Source organism: Mus musculus, chromosome 7 (assembly GCF_000001635.26).
Source record: "Mus musculus strain C57BL/6J chromosome 7, GRCm38.p6 C57BL/6J".
Classification (NCBI taxonomy): Eukaryota; Metazoa; Chordata; class Mammalia; order Rodentia; family Muridae; genus Mus; species Mus musculus.
This window is the reverse complement of record NC_000073.6, coordinates 27,979,832-28,003,145: the sequence shown is the minus strand read 5'-3', so window position 1 is coordinate 28,003,145 and position 23,314 is coordinate 27,979,832. Positions and strand designations below refer to the sequence as shown.

At 39.7% G+C, this 23,314-nt stretch overlaps 1 protein-coding gene and 1 pseudogene across 6 annotated transcripts in view; one reads left to right on the top strand and one right to left on the bottom strand.

The window, feature by feature from the left end:
• Nucleotides 1-18,675, top strand: part of Zfp850 (zinc finger protein 850) — a 29,740-nt gene extending 11,065 nt beyond the window's left edge. For 5 of the 6 annotated variants that reach the window (XM_030241930.1, XM_011250405.3, XM_011250406.3 and 2 more), the window contains one exon: nt 12,624-15,916. In XM_030241930.1, the coding sequence (XP_030097790.1) occupies nt 12,624-14,434 (1,811 nt within the window). In that variant the 3' untranslated portion in view covers nt 14,435-15,916. Of the gene's footprint in view, nt 1-12,623 lie in introns of all 6 variants that reach the window. The other variant, NM_001254951.1, reaches the window with a different exon arrangement.
• Vmn1r-ps87 (vomeronasal 1 receptor, pseudogene 87) lies at nt 19,333-20,285 on the bottom strand (annotated as a pseudogene).

Sequence of the window (23,314 nt, the reverse complement as noted above, 5' to 3'; positions counted from 1 at the left end):
CAGTACTTACCTGAACATTTCATAATTTCATCTTTTTCAACAGTTGAGGAATACTCCATTTTGTATTTTCATTTTCCATACTTCTATTGATAGACACCTAGGTTGTTTCCAATTTCTGAGTGTTGTGCATAAAGCAGCAGCAAACATGACTGAGCAAGTGTCAGTGTGTTAGGATGCCACATCTGTTGGACATATGCCCAAGAGTGATAGAGCTGGATCTTGAGATAGAGCAATTCTCACCTCTCTGAGGAATCACCACATAGATTTTCATAGTAGCTGTACAAGTTCACACACACAGCATCAGTGGACGAGCGTTCCCTTTATTCCACAAGCTTGTCAGCATGAGTGGTCGGTCACTTGTTTAATGATCTTAGCCTTTCTGATGGGAACAGGATAAAAGCTCAAAGTAGTTTTGATTTGCAGTTTTCCCTGTTGGCTAAAGATGTTGAACATTTCCTTAAGTGTGCCTCAGCCATTTGAGTTTCCTCTTTTGAGAATTCTCTGTTTAGGTCAGTATCCCACTTTTTAGTTGGTTTGCTTTCTTGATACCTAGTTTTCTAAGATCTTTATACAATTTGGATATAAGCCCTATATGGGATGTGTAGTTGGTGAAATCTTTTCCTAATCTGTAGGTTGCCATCGTGTCTGAATGACAGTGTCCTTTACTGTACAGAAGTTCTTCAGTTTTATAAAGCCATGCTTATTAATTATTGATCTCTGTAGCTGTGCTAATGGTATTTATTCTGTTCAGTCTTTTCCTGTGCTGATGAGTTCAAGTCTACTTTACATTTTTCTTCTACGTGTATCTGGTTTCATGTTGAGATCTTTGGTCCATTTGGAGTCAAGTTCTGTGCAGGGTGATAAGCGTGGATCTTTTTGCATTCTTGTACACGCTCCTGTACTTTTTGACTGGCCCCATTTTTTGAAGATGCTTTTTGAAGGGCTTATGTCTGGGTCTTCAATTAACTTCCCTTGACCAACAAGTCTGGTTTTGTGACAATTCCATGCTTGTGATTCTTTGTCAGACATAATTGTCGCCTAGGAGCCTTACTGCTGAATATACTTACCCTTTCTAACTCTTTCTGAACTCTGGCTGGCTGGTTCAACTCAGCTGTTGTGGCTCAAACTCCTCCCTAAGCTGACTGAATCTATCATCTCTTGGCTTCTCACTGAATTGCTCTGCTTGGCCACATACTAACTTTTGCAATCTGTTCTAATCTTCTGGCTCCTTCTCATTCTCTGCCTCATTCTGTCTTCACCTGTATCTACTTGTTTTCTCTCTGGACGCTGTCTCTGTACAAATGTCTGAGTAAAAACTACCCTTTGAACTCCATGAATGGAACTGCCACCAAATGAACTGCTACTACTACTGTACTACATAGATGTTCTATTTTTATCAGGAAATTGGTCTATAGTTCTCTTTGTTGAGTCTTTATGTGGTTTGTTTATCAGGGTGCCTATGGCCTCATCAAAGGAATTGGGCAGTATGGTGTTTTGAATAGGTTTGGCCCCCATAGATTCAAGTGTTTCAATGCTTGGCCATAGAGAGTGACCTATCTTAGGAGGTATGGCCTTATTGGATGAGGTTCCAGCCTTGTTGGAAGAAGTGTATCACAGTGTAAGTGGGTTTTGAGTTCTCCTGTAGTGAAGCTCCACCCAGTGTAGAATCAGAGACTCTTTCTGGCTGCCTTCCAAACAAATTGAGAACTCTTGACTCCTCCAGCACCACGTCTGCCTGCATGCTGCCATGTTTCCTGCCTTGATGATAATTAGCTAAACCTTGGAAACTGTAAGTCAGCCCCAATTAAATGCTTGCCTATATAACTATTGCCTTGTTCATGGTATCTCTTCACAGCAATAAAACCCTAAGACAGGTAATGTTCCTTCTGTTTCAGTTTTGAACAGTAATTTGAGTAGAATTGTCATGAACTCTGCTTTGAAAGTCTAGTCTAATTCTGTGCTAAAACCATTTGACCTTGGACTTTTTATTGTTGGAAGATTTTAAATTCCGGATTCTATTTCACTAGTAGGAGTTATAGGTTTGGTTACATGGCTTATTTGGTCTTGTTTTAACTTCGGTAAGTAGTTTGTATTTGAAAAATCACCCACTTCTTTTAGATTTTCTAATTTGGTGGCGTGCATGTTTTTCCTTACGTCCTAATGATTCTGTGGATTTCCTTGGTGTCTGTGGTTATGTCCTCCTTTTACCTTTTATTTTGCTTATTTGGATCTTTTCTCTCTGCCTTTGAGGTAATTTGGTTAATGGCTTGGCAGTCTTACTGATTTTCTCAATGAACCAACTCTTTGTTTATTGATTCTTTGAGTTGTTTTACTGTTGTTTCTGTTTTACTGATTTCGTTCCCGAGTTTAGTTATTTTATTTTTGTTCCATCTACTCCTTTTGGGTGTAACTTTGTCTTTTTTTGTTCTAGAACTTTCAGGTGTAGTGTTGACTAGCTAGTATAAGATCCTTTCCAACTTTTTTAAGTTGGTACATAATTATATGACCTTTCCTCTTAAAACCATTGTCATCTTGTCCTCTAAGTTTGGGTTTGCTGTGTCTTCATTTTCATTTAATTCTAGAAAGACTTTTAATTTTTTTTTTTTTTTTTTTTGGATTTCCGAGACAGGGTTTCTTGTTTCTCTGTGTAGCCCTGGCTGTCCTGGAACTCACTCTGTAGACCAGGCTGGCCTCGAACTCAGAAATCCGCCTGCCTCTGCCTCCCCAGTGCTGGGATTAAAGGTGTGCGCCACCACGCCCGGCTAGACTTTTAGTTTCTCTTTTTTTCTTTTTTTTTTTTCAGAATAAACCAATTTATTTTTTTAACTCCACAATCACAATACAGTTAGTTCAAGGAGGCCAAACACTTGCCCAGTAATCAACACTACAAGCCTCAGTAAACATCTATATTTAGATCTCTTTCACAGCCATTCCAAAGCAATGCAGCTGTTAGAAATATAGGGGTCCACATTTCTACTATCAATTATACAGAACCAATTTTACATCTCTTCAGCTTGAATTTCTTTTTTTTTTGAATTGGGTATTTATTTCATTTACATTTCCAATGCTATCCCAAAAGTCCCCCACAAGCTCCCACACCCACTCCCCCACCCACCCACTCCCATTTCTTGGCCCTGGCGTTCCCCTGTGCTGAGGCATATAAAGTTTGCACGACCAATGGACCTCTCTTTCCACTGATGGCCGACTAGGCCATCTTCTGATTCATATGCAGCTAGAGACACAAGCTCCGGGGGGGTACTGGTTAGTTCATATTGTTGTTCCACCTATAGGATTGCAGAACCCTTTAGCTCCTTGGATACATTCTCTAGCTCCTCCATTGGGGGACCTGTGATCCATTCAATAACTGACTGTGAGCATCCACTTCTGTGTTTGCTAGGCCCCGGCATAGTCTCACAAGAGACAGCTATATCAGGGTCCTTTCAGCAAAATTTTGCTAGTGTATGCAATGGTGTCAGCGTTTGGAAGGTGATTATGGGATGGATCCCCGGATATGGCAGTCTCTAGATGGTCCATCCTTTCATCTCAGCTCCAAACTTTGTCTCTGTAACTCCTTCCATGGGTGTTTTGTTCCCAATTCTAAGATGGGGTAAAGTGTCCACACTTTGGTCTTCGTTATTCTTCAGTTTCATGCGTTTAGCAAATTGTATCTTATATCTTGGGTATTCTAAGTTTCTGGGCTAATATCCACTTATCACTGAGTGCATATTATGTGAGTTCTTTTGTGATTGGGTTATCTCACTCAGGATGATGCCCTCCAGGTCCATCCATTTGCCTAGGGATTTCATAAATTCATTCTTTTTAATAGCTGAGTAGTACTCCATTGTGTAAATGTACCATTTTCTGTATCCATTCCTCTGTTGAGGGGCATCTGGATTCTTTCCAGCTTCTGGCTATTATAAATAAGGCTGCTATGAACATAGTGGAGCATGTGTCCTTCTTACTGGTTGGAACATCTTCTGGATATATGCCCAGGAGAGGTATTGCAGGATCCTCTGGTAGTACTATGTCCAATTTTCTGAGGAACCGCCAGACTGATTTCCACCAACAATGGAGGAGTGTTCCTCTTTCTCCACATCCTCACCAGCATCTGCTGTCACCTGAATTTTTGATCTTAGCCATTCTGACTGGTGTGAGGTGGAATCTCAGGGTTGTTTTGATTTGCATTTCCCTGATGATTAAGGATGCTGAACATTTTTTTCAGGTGCTTCTCGGCCATTCGGTATTCCTCAGGTGAGAATTCTTTATTTAGCTCTGAGCCCCATTTTTTAATGGGGTTATTTGATTTTCTGGAGTCCACCTTCTTGAGTTCTTTATATATGTTAGATATTAGTCCCCTATCTGATTTAGGATAGGTAAAGATCCTTTCCCAATCTGTTGGTGGCCTTTTTGTCTTATTGAAGGTGTCTTTTGCCTTGCAGAAGCTTTGCAATTTTATGAGGTTCCATTTGTTGATTGTCTTTCTTACAGCATAAGCCATTACTGTTTTATTCAGAAATTTTTCCCCTGTACCCATCTCTTCGAGGCTTTTCCCTACTTTCTCCTCTATAAGGTTCAGTGTCTCTGGCTATATGTGGAGTTCCTTAATCCACTTAGATTTGTCCTTAGTACAAGGAGATAAGAATGGATCAATTCGCATTCTTCTATATGATAACCACCAGTTGTGCCAGCACCATTTGTTGAAAATGCTGTCTTTTTTCCACTGGATGGTTTTTGCTCCCTTGTCAAAGATCAAGTGACCATAGGTGTGTGGGTTCATTTCTGGGTCTTCAATTGTATTCCATTGGTTTACTTGTCTGTCGCTATACCAGTACCATGCAGTTTTTATCACAATTGCTCTGTAGTACAGCTTTAGGTCAGGCATGGTGATTCCACCAGAGGTTCCTTTATTCTTGAGAAGAGTTTTTGCTATTCTAGGTTTTTTGTTATTCCAGATGAATTTGGAGATTGCCCTTTCCAATTCGTTGAAGAATTGAGTTGGAATTTTGATGGGGATTGCATTGAATCTGTAGATTGCTTTTGGCAAGATAGCCATTTTTACTATATTAATCCTGGCAATCCATGAGCAGGGGAGATCTTTCCATCTTCTGAGATCTTCTTTTATTTCTTTCTTTAGAGTTTTGAAGTTCTTATCATACAGATCTTTCACTTCCTTAGTTAGAGCCACGCCAAGGTATTTTATATTATTTGTGACTTGAGAAGGGTGTTGTTTCCCTAATTTCTTCCTCAGCCTGTTTATCCTTTGTGTAGAGAAAGGTCATTGACTTGTTTGAGTTAATTTTATATCCAGCTACTTCATTGAAGCTGTTTATCAGGCTTAGGAGTTCTCTGGTGGAATTTTTAGGGTCACTTACATATACTATCATATCATCTGCAAAAAGTGATATTTTGACTTCTGCCTTTCCAATTTGTATCCCCTTGATCTCCTTTTGTTGTCGAATTGCTCTGGCTAGGACTTCAAGTACAATGTTGAATAGGTAGGGAGAAAGTGGGCAGCCTTGTCCAGTCCCTGATTTTAGTGGGATTGCTTCCAGCTTCCCACCATTTACTTTGGTGTTGGTTACTGGTTTGCTGTAGATTGTTTTTATCATGTTCAGGTATGGGCCTTGAATTCCTGATCTTTCCAAGACTTTTATCATGAATGGGTGTTGGCTTTTGTCAAATGCTTTCTCAGCATCTAACGAGATGATCATGTGGTTTTTGTCTTTGAGTTTGTTTATATACTGGATTACGTTGATGGATTTCTGTATATTGAACCATCCCTGCATCCCTGGAATGAATCCTACTTGGTCAGGAGGGATGATTGTTTTGATGTGTTCTTGGATTCGGTTATCGAGAATTTTATTGAGTATTTTTGCATCGATATTCATAAGGGAAATTGGTATGAATTTCTCTATCTTTGTTGGGTCTTTCTGTGGTTTAGGTATCAGAGTAATTGTAGCTTCATAGAATGCTTTGGGTAGAGTACATTCTGCTTCTGTTTTGTGGAATAGTTAGATCTTCTTTGAAGGTCTGATAGAACTCTGCCCTAAACCCATCTGGTCCTGGGCTTTTTTTTTTTGGTTGGGAGACTATTAATGACTGCTTCTATTTCTTTAGGGGATAGAAGACCGTTTAGATCATTAACCTGATCCTGATTTAACTTTGGTACCTGGTATCTGTCTAGAAACATGTCCATTTCATCCAGGTTCTCCAGTTTTGTTGATTATAGGCTTTTGTAGAAGGATCTGATGGAGTTTTGGATTTCTTCAGGATCTGTTGTTATGTCTCCCTTTTCATTTCTGATTCTGTTAATTAGGATGCTGTCCCTGTGCCCTCTAGTGAGTCTGGCTAAGGGTTTATCTATCTTGTTGATTTTCTCAAATAACCAGCTCCTCATTTGGTTGATTCTTTGAATAGTTCTTCTTGTTTCCACTTGGTTGATTTCGCCCCTGAGTTTGATTATTTCCTGCCGTCTACTCCTCTTGGGTGAATTTGCTTCCTTTTGTTCTAGAGCTTTTAGGTGTGTTGTCAAGCTGCTAATGTGTGCTCTCTCTAGTTTCTTTTTGGAGGCACTCAGAGCTATGAGTTTTCCTCTTAGAAATGCTTTCCTTGTGTCCCATAAGTTTGGGTATGTTGTGACTTCATTTTCATTAAACTCTTAAAAAGTCTTTAATTTCCTTCTTTATTCCTTCCTTGACCAAGGTATCATTGAGAAGAGTGTTGTTCAGTTTCCACATGAATGTTGGCTTTCTATTATTTATGTTGTTATTGAAGATCAGCCTTAGTCCATGGTGATCTGGTAGGATGCATGGGACCATTTCAATATTTTTTTATCTCTTGAGGCTTGTTTTATGACCAATTATGTGGTCAGTTTTGGAGAAGGTACCATGAGGTGTTGAGAAGAAGGCATATCCTTTTGTTTTAGGATAAAATATTCTGTAGATATCTGTTAGATCCATTTGTTTCATAACTTCTGTTAGTTTCACTGTGTCCCTGTTTAGTTTCTGTTTCCATGATCTGTCCATTGGTGAAAGTGGTGTGTTGAAGTCTCCCACTATTATTGTGTGAGATGCAATGTGTGCTTTGAGCTTTACTAAAGTTTCTTTAATGAATGTGACTGCCCTTGTATTCGGAGCATAATATTCAGAATTGACAGTTTCTCTTGGAAGATTTTACCTTTGATGAGTATGAAGTGCCGCTCCTTGTCTTTTTTGATGACTTTGGGTTGGAAGTCGATTTTATTAGATACTAGAATGGCCACTCCAGCTTGTTTCTTCAGACCATTTGCTTGGAAAATTGTTTTCCAGCCTTTCATTCTGAGTTAGTGTCTATCTTTTTCTCTGAGATGAGTTTCCTGTAGGCACAAAATGTTGGGTCCTGTTTGTGTAGCCAGTTTGTTAGTCTATATCTTTTTATTGGGGAATTGAGTCCATTGATATTAAGAGATATTAAGGAAAAGTAATTGTGCTTCCCGTTATTTTTGTTGTTAAAGTTGGCATTCTGTTCTTGTGGCTGTCTTCTTTTAGGTTTGTTGAGGGATTATCTTCTTGCTTTTTCTAGGGCGTGGTTTCTGTCCTTGTATTGGTTTTTATCTGTTATTATCCTTTGAAGGGCTGGATTCGTGGAAAGATAATGTGTGAATTTGGTTTTGTCATGAAATACTTTGGTTTCTCCATCTATGGTAATTGAAAGTTTGGCTGGGTATAGTAGCCTGGGCTGGAATTTGTGTTCTCTTAGTGTCTGTATAACATCTGTCCAGGCTCTTTTGGCTTTCATAGTCTCTGGTGAAAATTCTGGTGTAATTCTGATAGGCCTGCCTTTATATGTTACTTGACCTTTTTCCCTTACTGCTTTTAATATTCTATCTTTATTTAGTGCATTTGTTGTTCTGATGATTATGTGTTGGGAGGAATTTCTTTTCTGGTCCAGTCTATTTGGAGTTCTGTAGGCTTCTTGTATGTTCATGGGCATCTCTTTCTTTAGATTTGGGAACTTTTCTTCAATAATTTTGTTGAATATATTTGTTGGCCCTTTGAGTTGAAAATCTTCATTCTTATCTACTCCTATTATCCATAGGCTTGGTCTTCTCATTGTGTCCTGGATATCCTGGATGTTTTGAGTTAGGATCTTTTTGCATTTTCCATTTTCTTTGATTGTTGTGCCGATGTTCTCTATGGAATCTTCTGCACCTGAGATTCTCTCTTCCCATCTCCTGTATTCTGTTGCTGATGCTGGCATCTATGGTTCCAGATTCCTTTCCTAGGGTTTCTATCTCCAGCATTGCCTCACTTTGGGTTTTCTTTATTGTGTCTACTTCCCTTTTTAGGTCTTGGATGGTTTTATTCAATTTCATCACCTGTTTGGTCGTGTTTTCCTGCAATTCTTTAAGGGATTTTTGTGCTTCCTCTTTAAGGTCTTCTACCTGTTTAGCAGTGTTCTGTATTTCTTTAAGTGAGTTATTAAATTCCTTCTTGATGTCCTCTACCATCATCATGAGATATGCTTTTAAATCTGGGTCTATCTTTTCGGGTGTGTTGGGGTGCCCTGGACTGGGCGAGGTGGGAGTGCTGGGTTCTGATGATGGTGGGTGGTCTTTGTTTCTGTTAGTAAGATTCTTATGTTTACCTTTCGCCATCTGGTAATCTCTGGAGTTAGTTGTTATAGTTGTCTCTGGTTAGAGATTGTTCCTCTAGTGATTCTGTTAGCCTCTATCAGCAGACCTGGGAGACTAGCTCTCTCCTCTGAGTTTCAGTGGTCAGAGCACTCTCTGCAGGCAAGCTTTCCTCTTACAGGGAAGATGCACAGATATCTGGCGTTCGTACCTCCCGCCTGGCTGAAGATGAAGGCCCAAAACAGGACCTGTCCCAGAAGCTGTGTTGCTTCAGCCTGTCACAGATGCTGTTAGCTTCTGTAGTCCACACACTCTCACCTGCACAGACTAGTGTCGGAGGGATCCGGGAACCAAGATGGCTCCCCAAGGTGCTCCTGCAAAGCCCTCTCGGGTAGGGCGGACATCTCTCCTCTGGCCGGGAATGTGCTCAGATGTCTGGAGCCCAAAAGGGGGGCTGCTTCAGAAGCTCTGTGGCTCCTGCCTGTCCCAGAAGCTGTTAGCTTCTGTAGTCCACACTCTCACCTTGCAGACTACTCTCGGCAGAGTCCTGGAACCCGACTTTTAATTTCTTAATTTCTTTCCTGACCCATGTTTTCTTCAGTAATAAGTTGTTCATTTTCCATGAGTTTGTAAGCTTTCTGTTATTGTTTAATCAATAGTGGTAGATAGAATTCAAGGTGTTATTTGAATTTTCTGTGTTTTTTGAGACTTGCTTTTTGTCGAAGTATGTGGTTAATTTTGCAGAAAGGTTGATGGGGTGCTGAGAAGATCTAGTCTCTTGTGTTTGGGTGATAGCTTCTATAAATATCTGTTGGGTCATTTGGTTTATAATTTCAGTTAATGACAGCATTTCTCTGTTTAGTTTGTCTGGCTGACCTGTCTATTGGTGAGAGTGCGGTATTATAGTATCCCATTATTATTAATGCTAGACTACATTAACATATGTGATTTAAACAGAAATATTGTTTCTTTTACAAACTTGAGTGCTTTCTGTTCAGTGCATGTATGTTGGTGTTTTGATTGTTGTTTTTTTGTTTTGTTTTGTTTTGTTTTGTTTTTGATAATCATGTGTTGACCTTCTTTATCATTTCTAATTAGTTTTGGTTTAAACTCTATATTTTGTCAGATATTTAAATGGCTATACAAGCTTGCTCAAGCAATTCCATTTGTTTAGAAATGGAATATTTTTTCTATCCTTTTGCCCGGAGATGATGTTATTCTTGGTGTAAATGTTTGTTTCTTGGATGCAGCAGGTTTTCTGAATCCATTCTGTTGGTCTGTGTCCTTTTACTGGGCAATAGAGACCATTGATGTTGAGAGATATCAGTGAGCAGTGTTTTTTGATTTCTCTTACTTTGTTGTGCTGGTGTATCTTTCTCATCTTTTCATTTGCTAATCTAGGATTATTTATTACTTGTGTTTTCTTGGGTATGGTTAACCTTTTTTAATCTGTAGTTTTCATTCTAGTTCAGTGGTTCTCAACTTGTGACCCTTTCATAGGGGGTTGCCTAAGACAATTAGAAATATCAGATGTTTACATTATGATTCATAACAGTAACAAAATTATTGTTATGAAGTAATAAAATTTTGTGGTGGGAGTCATCACAACATGGGAAACTGTATGAAAGGGTCACAGCATTAGGAAGGATGAGAATCACTGTTCTAGTAACGTTTATAGGGTAGATTTGTATATAGATATAGCTTAAATTTGATTTTATCATGAAATGTCTCTTTTCCGTCTATGGTGTTAGAAATTTTTCTTGGATATACTAGTCTAGGCTGGATCCGTGGTCTCAGAGTCTGTGGTACATCTGTCCAGTCTATTCTAGTTCCTAAAGTCTCGATTGAGAAGCCACATGTTATTCTAGTAAGTCTACCTTTTTATGTTTCTTGGTCTTTTTCTCTTAACACCTTTTAATATTCTTTCTTTGTCCTGTATGTTTAATGTTTTGATTATTATGTGCTGAGGGAACTTTCTCTTTTAGTCCAGTGTAATTGGTGTTCTGATTGCTTCCTGTACCTTGTTAGGCATCTCATTCTTTAGATTGGGGAAACTTTTTTTTTTTTTTTTTTTGGTTTTTCGAGACAGGGTTTCTCTGTGTAGCCCTGGCTGTCCTGGATCTCACTCTGTAGACCAGGCTGGCCTCGAACTCAGAAATCCGCCTGCCTCTGCCTCCCGAGTGCTGGGATTAAAGGCATGCGCCACCAGGCCCGGTTTGGGGAAACTTTCTTTTATCATTTTGTTGAAAATATTTCCTTGCCTTTGACTTAGGTTTCTTCTCCTTCCTCTGTTCTTGTTCCTAGATATGGTCTTTTCTTGGTGTCCCTGATTTCCAAGATGATTCATATAGGAACATTTTTAGCTTTGCCATTTTCTTTGACAGAGGTATCTGTTTTTACAATCATATCTTCAATGTCTGCTGTTCTGTCTTCCCTCTCTTGTATTCTGTTTGTGAAACTCTCCTCCAAGTTTTCTTTTCTAGTCCCTAATCTTTTAACTTACAGATGTCCCTCAGTTTGGGTTTTCTTTATTGAGTCTATTTGTACTCTGAGGTCTTGAATTGTTTAATTATTTGATTTCCATTTATGAATTGTGTTTTCATAGATTTATTTAAAAGGATTTCTTCATTTCCTCAATAATGGCTTCTATCATAGTAATAAAGGCTATTGTAATGGCCTTTTCTTGTGCTTCACCTGTGTTGCATGACTCAGGTTCTGCTATAGTGGGTTTCTAGGCTTTAGTGCACACATACTGTCCTGACTGGTATGGTGTTTTTGTATAATATGGCAGATAGACATTGAGTTTGGGAAAATTACAATTCTAGGTGCTGATATCTAGTCTTGTCTTTGTTGGGCGTGCTTTGCTTTTTCTTGCTTTCTTTGGTACTTAGGAAAGTGTGGTGGTTGTGTGTTGCCTGGTAGGAAGTTCTTCAGGGGTCCTGATAGATGTTGCCACTCAGAGTTCTAGGTTAAATGTGTTTCTAGGTATCAGGACCTGACACTTAGGAGTGTTGAAGGATCCCACAAGAAGGAGGAAAGCAGGTGTTCCACTAGATCTGCTTAGTCCCCTGGGAATGGGGTCTAAGAGTGAGGAGAGGCTATAGCAGGTGATCTGCTGCAGAGCTAGGGATGAGCCTAGGGATTGGAGTTGGAGGAATCAAGGAGAGGTAAAGAGCTGCTTGTTAGTCTACCTGTTTCACTGGCTAGAGTGACCTTCAAACTTCCAGGGCATACCTGATGGAATTGTGCATTGGGATCAAGCAGTGAATGGATAAAAGTAAGTTTGGAGATACACAGCTGCATGGTGGAGACAGGGAGGCTACAGCAGGTGGTCTGGTACAGATCTAGGGATGAGATTAGGTGATTGGATTTGGAGGAGAGGAAAGGTAGGTAAGGTTCTGAAGTTAGCCTACCTGTTTCACTGGCCAGAGAGCCTTACTTACTCTTTTAAAAAATTACAATGAATTCTCTCCTGCTTGCTTTCTGTTTTCTTTTTAGCTTGTTCCTTTTTTATCAGAGTTTCAGTATATAGTTCAAGCTGGCCTGGAACTCATGACCCTGGTAACTCTGGTTCCTTGTTGCTGGTATTATTACCATTTGAATTACCACCACCACAGATGATGTTTACACACACACACACACACACACACTTTATGAGGTTTTCAGTTTCCTGACAGTTTTCTTAATGTATGACATATATTTTGTATTAGTGTGATGTGTTATTTTCTCATTAGTTGCTTCAAAAAAACTTCACCCCAAAGTGTGTATTATGCAAAAAAAAAAAAAAAAAAAAACCAATCACATTAGATAATTTCAGTATAATTAGTTATAGTCTCGATGAGCAGACACACTTCCATTTCCAAGTGATCTACTGTAAGGAGTATTTTCTTAAGGAAAAGATCATTATTGTTTCTCTCCTTGCTACAGTTTAGCTTCTCGGAAAATGCTTTAGAGTCAGGCTATTTTGTATACAGAAAAATAAAATGCTCTTGTTTTCTTCTTTTTTTTTCAGATTTGGAATCAGATTATGAAGCTCAACAAATATCTCCAGACAACCACATATATACTATAAATTTACCCAAACAGACCATAAAGCATATAAGTGAAACTTTTGAACTCAAGGGCTCCAGTTTTAGTAATGGCCACAGCTATAGTACATTCACGGGACTACAGGGTTGTCAAGGAGATGTTGATCAAAAGATTAGTAACAAGGAAAAAATGCTCACTTATACCTGCCACACTCTAACTCACAATACAGACAATGAATATGAATGTAAAGAGTATGGGAAGTACTTTGGTTGTAGGTCAACTCTTATACAGCATCATAGTGTTCACACTGGAGAGAAGCCCTATGAATGTAAGGATTGTGGGAAGGCCTTCAGATTACAACAGCATCTTACAAGACATCAGAAAGCTCACAGTGGTGAGAGACCTTTTGAATGTAATGAATGTGGTAAATTTTTCAAGCATGGCTCCAGCCTTGTTCAACATAAGATTATTCATGCTGGTGTGAAACCATATGAATGTAATGAATGTGGGAAAGCCTTTAATCGGCGCTCAAACTTCATGCGACATCAGAAAGTTCATTATGACAAGAAACCCTTTCAGTGTAAAGAATGTGGCAGTGCCTTCACTGTTCTAGCACAGCTCATCACTCAGCCTCAGAACATTCATAATGGAAAGAAATCATTTGAGTGTAAACAGTGTGGAAAGATATTCAGTAATGGTTCCTACCATATCCAACACCAGAGTATTCATTCCAGTGAGAAAGCCTTTGGGTGTCATGTATGTGGGAAGGCTTTTAGGCTTCAGGTATACCTTTCTGAGCATCAGAAAACTCACACTGATGAGAAGCCTTTCAAGTGTAATCTGTGTGGGTCAGTCTTCAGACGTAAGTACCACCTTACTGAACATCAGAGAATCCATACTGATGTGAAACTATATCAGTGCAAGGAATGCGGGAAATTATTTCGTCGACGCTCAAATTTTATGGAACATCAGAGTATTCACACTAATGTGAAACCTTTTAAGTGTGAGCTGTGTGGGTCAGCCTTCAGACTTCAATCACTACTTAGTCAACATCAGAGAATTCATACTGATGAGAAACCATACCAGTGCAAGGAATGTGGGAAATTCTTTCGTCGAAGGTCAAATTTTACTGAGCATCTGAGTATTCACACTAACGTGAAACCTTTCAAGTGTGAGCTGTGTGGGTCAGCCTTCAGACTTCAGTCCCTACTTAATCAACATCAGAGAATTCATACTGGTGAAAAACCATACCAGTGCAAGGAATGTGGGAAATTCTTTCGTAGAAGTTCAAATTTTACTGAACATCGGAGTATTCACACTAATGTGAAACCTTTCAAGTGTGAGCTGTGTGGGTCAGCCTTCAGACTTCAGTCCTTACTTAGTCAACATCAGAGAATTCATACTGGTGAAAAACCATACCAATGCAAGGAATGTGGGAAATTCTTTCGTCGAAGATCAAATTTTACTGAGCATCTGAGTATTCATACTAATGTAAAACCTTTCAAGTGTGAGCTGTGTGGGTCAGACTTCAGACTTCAGTCCCTACTTAATCAACATCAGAGAATTCATACTGGTGAAAAACCGTATCAGTGCAAGGAATGTGGGAAATTCTTTCGTAGAAGTTCAAATTTTACTGAGCACCTGAGTATTCACACTGGAAAGAAACCCTTCGATTGTAATAAATGTGGAAAAGTCTTTAGACTTAATATACATCTTATTCGCCACCAGAGATTTCATAATGGTGAGAAGGTAAAGAGTGTGGAGAGGCCTTTCATCTTAAGAGCCATAAAATAATTTATTCAGGTCAGAAATGTTTGAATGCAAGGAATGTGGGAAGTCCTTCAAGCTTGTTTTCACTCTTGTTTGGCATAGGGTTATTCATGCTGCTGTGAAACAATATGAATGTAATGAGTGTGGGAAAACCTTTAATTGTTCAAATCTCATGCAACATCAGAAAATTGACTCTGATGAGAGACTCATTTAGTGTAAGGACTGTGAAAAGGCCTTCACTGTTCTGGCTCAGCTTACTAGGCACCAGAACATTCATGCTGGAAAGAAGTCCTTTGAATGTGAGTAGTGCTGGTCAGCCTTCAGACTTAGTGCCAACTTATTCAATCTCAGAGAATTCATACTGATGTGCATCCCTATCATTGCAAGGAATGTGGAAAAGCTTTGTTAGTGGTCCAAGTCTTAGAATTCATGAGAGAACTCACAGTTGTGATTCACACTCATGAGAGACCTTATCAGTGTTAAGAATGTATAAAGGCCTTTAGTCAAAAATGAAGCTGGTTGGGCTCTAGAGTTCATATTAGTAGAAGCCTTATGAATATAAAGAATGTGAAAAGGCCTTTAGCAATAATTCTAAGCTACCTGTATATTAGAAAACTTATACTGGTGAGAAACCCTATGAATATAAGAAGTATGGGAAAACATTTAGAATTAGTTCATCCTCCCATGCACATTGGAGAATTCATACCAGTGTAAAACCTTGTCACTGTAAAGAATGTGGAAATAACTTCAATTGGAGATCAAGTCTTCTTCAACATAAAAGAATCCATGCTGGTGTGAAACCTTTTGAATACAAGGAATGTAGAAACATAACAGAAATAGCAAAGCTCTTAAAGCTCTTCAGAGAGGACAGGTAGATCTGAAACCCTATAAATGCAAAGGCTGTGAAAGCCCTTATTGTCAATGATGAGCTTACACAATATCAGAAAATCCATGATCATCAGGAGTCCTGTGCATGTAAGGAATGTGGACAAGCCTTTGTATGAAAATTTCACTGAAGATCAGAGCACTCATATTCTTAAGTCTATGACTGAAAAGATTGTGGGAAGAACTTTAGGATGCCTTTTGGTTTGGTCAACGTCATAGTATTCATATATTCCTAGTGGGACAAACCCTTTGAAAATGTGAATGTGGGAAGTCTATTCAGAGGAAGTACTCTGTTGAGAATGTCTTTAAATGTCATAAATACAGGGGAGCCAGCATTATTTTGATTTACTCTCTTGTTAGTTGTATAATCTTAATTTATCAATCATTAGTCAGCCAGGACAGTCAACTTAGGGAGGGCAGTTATTGGAACTAGGTTTACCTGCGATGACTTCATTGTCACCATTCACATCCCACTGCTCTTGTGATATTAGACTGGATGTTTACTTTGTTTTTGTATAATTTGTTAATGGCTAGCACAGCACCAGCCAAAGCTGTAACAACAGAGTTATAATAGATAATAAAATCCTTGCGAGTATTTGGTCAGTACTCATGTTCTGTAAAGTGGCCTCTACAGTGTTCTTGCTTTCATCAACATTACTGCAACTCTTATGAAAAGATAATTGTACTTTAGATGGTTTAGGAAAGCCACGTGCATTCATTCATTGTTAAATTTTAAATAACTTCATTCTGGGTACATCTAATAAATGAAGGAACATTAAAGGATTTGAATTGTGAGTCCATTAAATATTTGTGTAGAGATTTTAAAAATACAGTCATTGATGAATAAGTACTTTCTAAGGGGTTAAACCATTTTTAAAAATTAAAACTGATTATTTTTGCCCTCTGCCCACATCTGAAGATAAACTACACATTTGTGATAAGACAAGGAAGTCTACAGGATCCTCCATCTCTTAGTCTTGCTGAGGTCATTTCAGGTTTGGCTAGAATTTCCTTGATGGAGAATCTCATGGAATATTACCCAACTCTGTTCTAGGATATGGAGGTCAAAATGTCTCTGATAATTTATCCTGGCATATGTTAAATGGCCTGTGTCCAGCTACCTGCTTATCTTGGCTTCTTTTAAACTTCCTGCTTGGACAAAAGCTCCCCCTGCAGCTGTTGAGCAAGGTAATAGAATGTGGGTTTTGCTCTAAATGCTTGGAGGTATACTTGGGTCCCAAATAACTGAATGTACTCAGAGCTGGCTGGAGTTATTTTTCAGTTGGCCATATACTGTCTGAGTGGTGTTCTCATAACAACCAAAATAGCCAAATTGAAACTACTTAGAAAAATACATGTATGAAGTTTTCTATGCTTATGGGAAACTTGAAATAGTCAAGAACTCACCTCTGTATCATTACTTAGATTTAAAGTTGTTAACAATTTCTATGCTGATTGTATTTCTCTTTATATATAGGGTATTTGGGGTTTGTCTTAGGGTTTCATTGCTGTGAAGAAATGCCATGACTGAGGCAACTCTTAAACAGAAAAATTGGAGCTGGCTTATAGTTTCAGAGATTCAGTCTATTATCATCATAGTGCAAACATGGCAGTCTCCAGACAAATATGGTACTGAAAGGAGGTTTCTACATCATAATCTGAAGGCAGCCAGGAGGAGGATCTCCTTTGCCCTGGGCAGAGCTTAAGCATAGGACCTCATAGACCACAGTCACTTGCTTTGTCCAACAAGGCCACACCTAATAGTGCCAATTCCCATGGGCCAAGCATATTCTAACCACAGGACTGTACATTCAGAAAGTTTTAAGAGTTTGTATAGTAGTGCATGCCTTGATTACAGTAATTGGAAATTTGAGGCAGGAGAATCAAGAGTTGTATGTAGTATAGGTATACAGTGACTTCATGTCCAGCTTTTGTTTACTAGAGACCCTTTCTTAAAAAAAAATAGACATAGCATTTTGCCCTTTCCTACATCAGCCAAGATGGAATGTCCTCTATATCACAGAGTCATAATTTTCCTTGAGGAAATGATGCAAATTTTTACAACGTTCAAAAATTTGTTATTGGTCTCCAAACTGTCCTGTGTTCAAATGTATATATCCTAAGAAGAATCCAATATAGATAAATGGCCTTTATCCGACCATTATTTAATGGTGTTTTATCTGAGAGACTTGTGCATTGTAGGAGTGCTCTGTCACCCAGCTACATTCCCAGTCCCTGGCCATTGTATCCTCTATCCAAAGGAAATTAGGTTCAGATGAAACATTTTTAATAAGACATTGTAGGTTGTATGTCTTGTTCACTCCAGAGACCCAAGAGCCAAAGCTTAGCAGAAGACAGCACAATCTTTCACAGGAAGAGGCTTTTCCTTGCGAGGTGTACCACTTACACTTTGGGCAGCAGGACACTTGGTTTCAAGTCAACTCCCCAATGGAGCCAGAATCCATAGAAATTTGTCCTTATAATCCTCATCACTGAATCCCACCCAGCAGATTCTAGTACCACCTGGCGTCATGCAGGAAGAAGAACCCCAGAAAGCCAAAAAGATGGCCAGCTGTAAATACAACACCTGCCACGTGGCTCCCATCAGAAAGCTGGCTGAACATGAAGCTACCTGTGTCAACAGGAGCTCCGTGGAGGAAGAGGACACATTAGGTCCTCTGCAAGTCAGCCTCCCACTGCCGCAGAACGAGGACACGCTACAGGTCTGTTGGCTTTCCAACCTTGACATTTGGAATGTTGACGGCACCAACTGCCACCCAAAGTTCTTCAGAGTTTTGTTCTCCAAAAACTTGTTTGTGAAAGTGACACCCAAGAGTCACGGGGAGGAGACCAATGCCCAGAAGATACTCAGACTAGGACCAGGAAGGCAAACTTCTAGCAGGAGGAAGAGGGCTCTCGAATGCATGGATGGATTGTGCATCTCATCTGAATAAAAACCTGCAAAGTTAAAAAAATAAAAGTATGGTTTCATAGGAACCAATTGCAAACTCTTAATGATTTTCAAAAATTAATGGAAGATATTAACTGGCTGAGGTCTACAATTGGGTTAAGTACTTATGAGTTAAGTAATTTGTTTCAAATGATACAAGGAAAATTTAAACAGTCCAAAATGTCTGTCAGCTAAAGTATAAAGAGTTGACTCTTCTAGAACAAAGACTACAAGAGGCATATGTGGATCATGTTGATTCTAAATGTGATTGTATTCTGTTCATTTTACCTTCAACTCGTTCCCCTACTGTATTCATTGTGCAAAGGGAAGATAGTATTATGGAATGGATTTTCTTAGATCATGAACAAAGTGAAAAATTGATGTCATATATTGAAAAGATTTTTTAATTAATTGAACTTACAAAGGAATTTCATAGCAGAGTTGTCTTGTTCTTAGAAAAACAAAAATCACTAAAACTGTGATCATCTCCTTGCTGGGGGTAAGGGGACCCTTGATCACCTCCTCCTCTTCCTCCTCCAGCTGCCTTCATTTTGTTTCTTCTGTTCCACTCCTCCATTCTTTCTCCTTGCTGATACTGGTACAGTAATGGAGATGAGTCTGTGGACAACTGAGGGGCAATGAAGCCCTTTGTGTTTGCTTTTATCCTTACACTCCTGTTGCCGCCTGGTGATCATTATATGCAACAGAAGATTTCCAGGTTTCTAGTAGAAAAATCTCATGTGTTGATCTGTTACCCTGAGGTCCATATGGAGAGTGAACTAGGAGTTTCTGGGGAAGGAGTCTGGGAAAATAAACTAGTGGAGGAGCTTTGCAAAATGGCTTGGTCACGTGGAACTTCAGCATGAGGGATTCCAATTCGGCTTGATCTGTTGAGCCTTCTTGCACTGTTCATCTCAGCAGCTCCTGTGGGTTTAATGGGACAAAGGCCCTGAACAGACTCATCCAAGATGCTTACTGCAGCATCCAGTGCAACTGTGGCACAGCACTGTCTGTGTAGTGGGTTTTAAGTGCATGGTTTCCCCAGAGTCGTGGCTCTGTAGTCACCCTGTGTAAAATCTGAGTCCAGTCAAGTGTGTAAAATCTGAGTGCTACAAAATGGGTTCTTGATCCATTGACATGAGCAGACCAGGGAACACCTACAATGCTGCTGTAGTAACCAGATATCTTCTACAGCTTCCTCAGCAGGATAAGCACATACTGACTTGGTGTGACATCTTAGGCAAAAGGGGAAGGCTGGAAGACAAGACATTAGGGTCACACCATCTCATAAACTGTGACTTCTGGATGCTGTAACGAAAAACAAAAGTTTCAAAAGCAAATGAGACAGAAAATAATTAGACAAAGGAGTTCCCAAGTGTCAGGCTAGATCTCATGACTCTGGTCTCTGGAGCCATCTGGAGAGATGGCTTAGTGCTATAAAGCTATCAGACTTGCAGTTTGTGCCTGTAGAGGATATATGAGATAAATGCACTAACCCACTTCATGACTCCTAGACAAATCACACCAGGACAGGTGATAATGAGAAGGAAGAATGAGTCTCTGCCTACACCAGTGAGTAGACAAGAGTGACATCTAAGACTTGAAGTTGCAGATGTATTCATGCTAGACATTGGGCCTGTCAGTGTCATGGAGGACAATGAATTTTCTAGTAGGGGAGACAACCAGATCAGGACAGGGGTAGTTTTTTTCTTGTGGAGTCTGTGGGGTTGAGACGTAAGACATGGTAGCCACCTGAAACACAGGTGGTGCTGAGGAAAATTCTGGGAGAAAGTAGAAGATAAGCTTGCATCTAACATTTGGCTATGAAATCCTGAATTCCAAATGTCTCCATGCTCTGTGGGATTCCTGCCCAAGGAATCTAAAGGATATTGGCCAACACAAAATGGTTGGTTATTTTCTCTGATGGCCTTAATTCACGTCTTCTAAAAAGAGGGTCTAAAAGAAGGAGGCCAATACAAGGATTTCCAGGATCCCCATTCCAGTCTAAGTGTGGATGGCCACACCCACCACCACATCCTCAGACTCCACTTTTGGCTTCCAAAGCAGACATGAGACATAAACTCACATAGACACAAAACACAAACATGGGTTTTTGACACACACTCCACACAGGATGGAAATCTGTGTCTACTGTGGAGAGGCATGGCTCACTCACATGAAATAGATTTAGCAGAGGTGAATGTGAAGCCAGGAAGGTGGAAGGGAAAGGAGGGATTCTCAACACAGCTACAACCTCCATTCTTGGCCTTGAAGTTCCATCTAGCCAGAGTCTGATACAAATGACTTCAAATTGGTCTGACAACTTTCACACCTGTTTTTATTTTATTTTTTTCCGGAGCTGAGGACTGAACCCAGGGCCTTGGGCTTGCAAGGCAAGTGCTCTACCACTGAGCTAAATCCCCAACCCCTCACAACTGTTATTTTTATCCCAAGGCAAATGTGGTTTGAATATGCTTGCCCCTGGGAGTGGCACTCTTTGGAGGTGTGGCCTTGTTAAAGTAGGAGTGTCACCATGGGTGTGGGCTTGTCCTAGCTGCCTGGAAGCCAGTCTTCTCCTGTTTGTCTTTGAATGAAGATGTAGAACTCTCAGCTCCTCCATCACGCCTGCCTTGATGATCTTGGACTGAACTTCAGAATCTGCAAGTCAGCCCCAATTAAATCTCATCTTTTAGAAGAATTGCTTTGGTCATGGTGTCTGTTCACAGCAGTAACACTCTAAGACATTGAGTAACAGAAAATTATATTCCATAAAGGGATAACTCAAACATACAATTTCAGTTATTTTATTACTCATACACTTTCACGTTTCCAGTATCTTAGTAAACGTGTTTATGATATTGTCATCTTGGCAGGATCTGGAATCCCCTGGGAGAGGAGCCTCTAGCCATGACTATGAGGATCTCTTAGATGAGTCAGCCTCTGGATGTGTCAGTAAGGGATGATCTACATGAGGTTAAGTGAGGTGAGAAAACACACCTTGAAAGCGATATCCTAGACTACATAAAAAGGAGAAGGCTAGCTGAAAATGAGCATGTCACTCTCTCTCTGCTTCTGCAGACAGTGTGGCCATCAGTCCCAAGCTCCTCCCACCATGACCTCTTCTTGCTGTGAAGGACTGAATACTAGAATCAAGAGCAACAAAAAACATTTCCTTCCTTCTGTTGCTTTCTCAGCTATTTTTCCTAGGAACAGGGAAATTAATATATTGTCATACAGTTATCTGTCCTTGATTTTTAATTTAATTCCATTTTTAAACATCATGTGCATAACTTAGATTCATTTACATTCATTGAGACTTGTCTTATTTTGTTTGTTTGTTTGTTTGGTTGGTTGGTTTTTTTGAGGCAGGGTTTCTCTGTGTAGTCCTGGCTGTTTTGGAACTCACTCTGTATCCTAGGCTGGCCTCCAACTCAGAAATCTGCCTTTCTCTGCCTCCCAAATGCTGGGATTAAAGGCATGCACCACAAGTGCCTGGCTTTTTTTGTTTTGTTTTGTTTTGGAGACTTGTCTTATAGCTCAGAATATATAACTTATGTCAATAAACATTTCCTTCTCTTGTCATTGTGAGGAGTGTTGCATAAACCTAAGACCAAGTAGGTAGTGCCAACATTAATAAAAACAGAGTAAATGTCTCAAAGACAACCCAGGAACAAGCAGAAGACTGCAATATGGAAACTGTACAAACAACAGAACATAGGTTAATTTAGGGAGGTCAAGAAAGGCAAGGGTTAGCCGGGCGTGGTGGCGCATGCCTTTAATCCCAGCACTCGGGAGGCAGAGGCAGGCAGCTTTCTGAGTTGGAGGCCAGCCTGGTCTACAAAGTGAGTTCTAGGACAGCCAGGGCTATACAGAGAAACCCTGTCTTGAAAAACAAAAAACAACAAACAAACAACAACAAAAACAAACAAAAAAGAAAGGCAAGGGTTTGTAAATGTAAAATGGAGGTCAAAGAAGTTGTTTTGAAACAACATTGCCTCCAAGAATGAATAACAAAAAGACATCAGTCTATACTTGAAGAGAAACTTAACCAACAGATGTGCTCACAGAAATCATTTTTTTTGTGTGTAGAGTAAAAAATGGGCCTTGTACACAAGTATGGTCTTCGAAGGAGACTAGGGACCATTTCTGCTACATGTGTGTAAATGAAAGCAGTAATTTCAAAGCGTCTGGATTTCATTACATTTTAACTGTCTCCATTTTGATATGTTTTCTAATTCAATTATGCCCTATTGCTTTTCTGTCTGTTCTATTCATTATTGAGGTTGAAAATTATTGAGGTGATGGTGGATTTGGATGTCATTCTTTTTTTTTCTTTTCTTTCTTTCTTTCTTTTTTTTTTTTTTTTAAAGATTTATTATTATTGTATGTAACTACACTGTAGATGTCTTCAGACACACCATAAGAGGGCGTCAGATCTCATTAGGGATGGTTGTGAGCTACAATGTGGTTGCTGGGATTTGAACTCAGGACCTTCAGAAGAGCAGTCAGTGCTGTTAACCACTGAGCCATCCCTCCAGCCCTCACAATTTGATCTCCCCCCACCCCCACCCCCTGCTTCTTTTCTTATTTATTAGATATTTTCTTTATTTACATTTCAAATGCTATCCTGAAAGTTCCCTATACCCTCCCCCCTGCCCTGCTCCCCTACCCACTCACTCCCACTTCTTGGCCCTGGCGTTCCCCTGTACTGGGGCATATAAACTTTGCAAGACCAAGGGGTCTCTCTTCCCAATGACGGCCAACTAGGCCATTTTCTGGCTGTCATTCTTATTACTACCTTATTACTTACCAGGCTTTCCCCCTGCTTCGTGCCTGAAGCTGCGCTATTAGTACTTTTAGTTTATTTTAGTTTTTAGGGAGGGTTTCACTCTATACTTGTAGCTGGCTTCAGTCTCACACACATGCAGTGAGCTGTGCCTCCCCTTTGCTGGGATAAAAGGCATGTCTTACCACGCGCAGCCATGTTTATTATACTTGATGACTTGGCCTCTTTATTTACACTGGCAATGTTGTGTCCCCAGTCTGTCTCGATTATCAAATCAACCTGA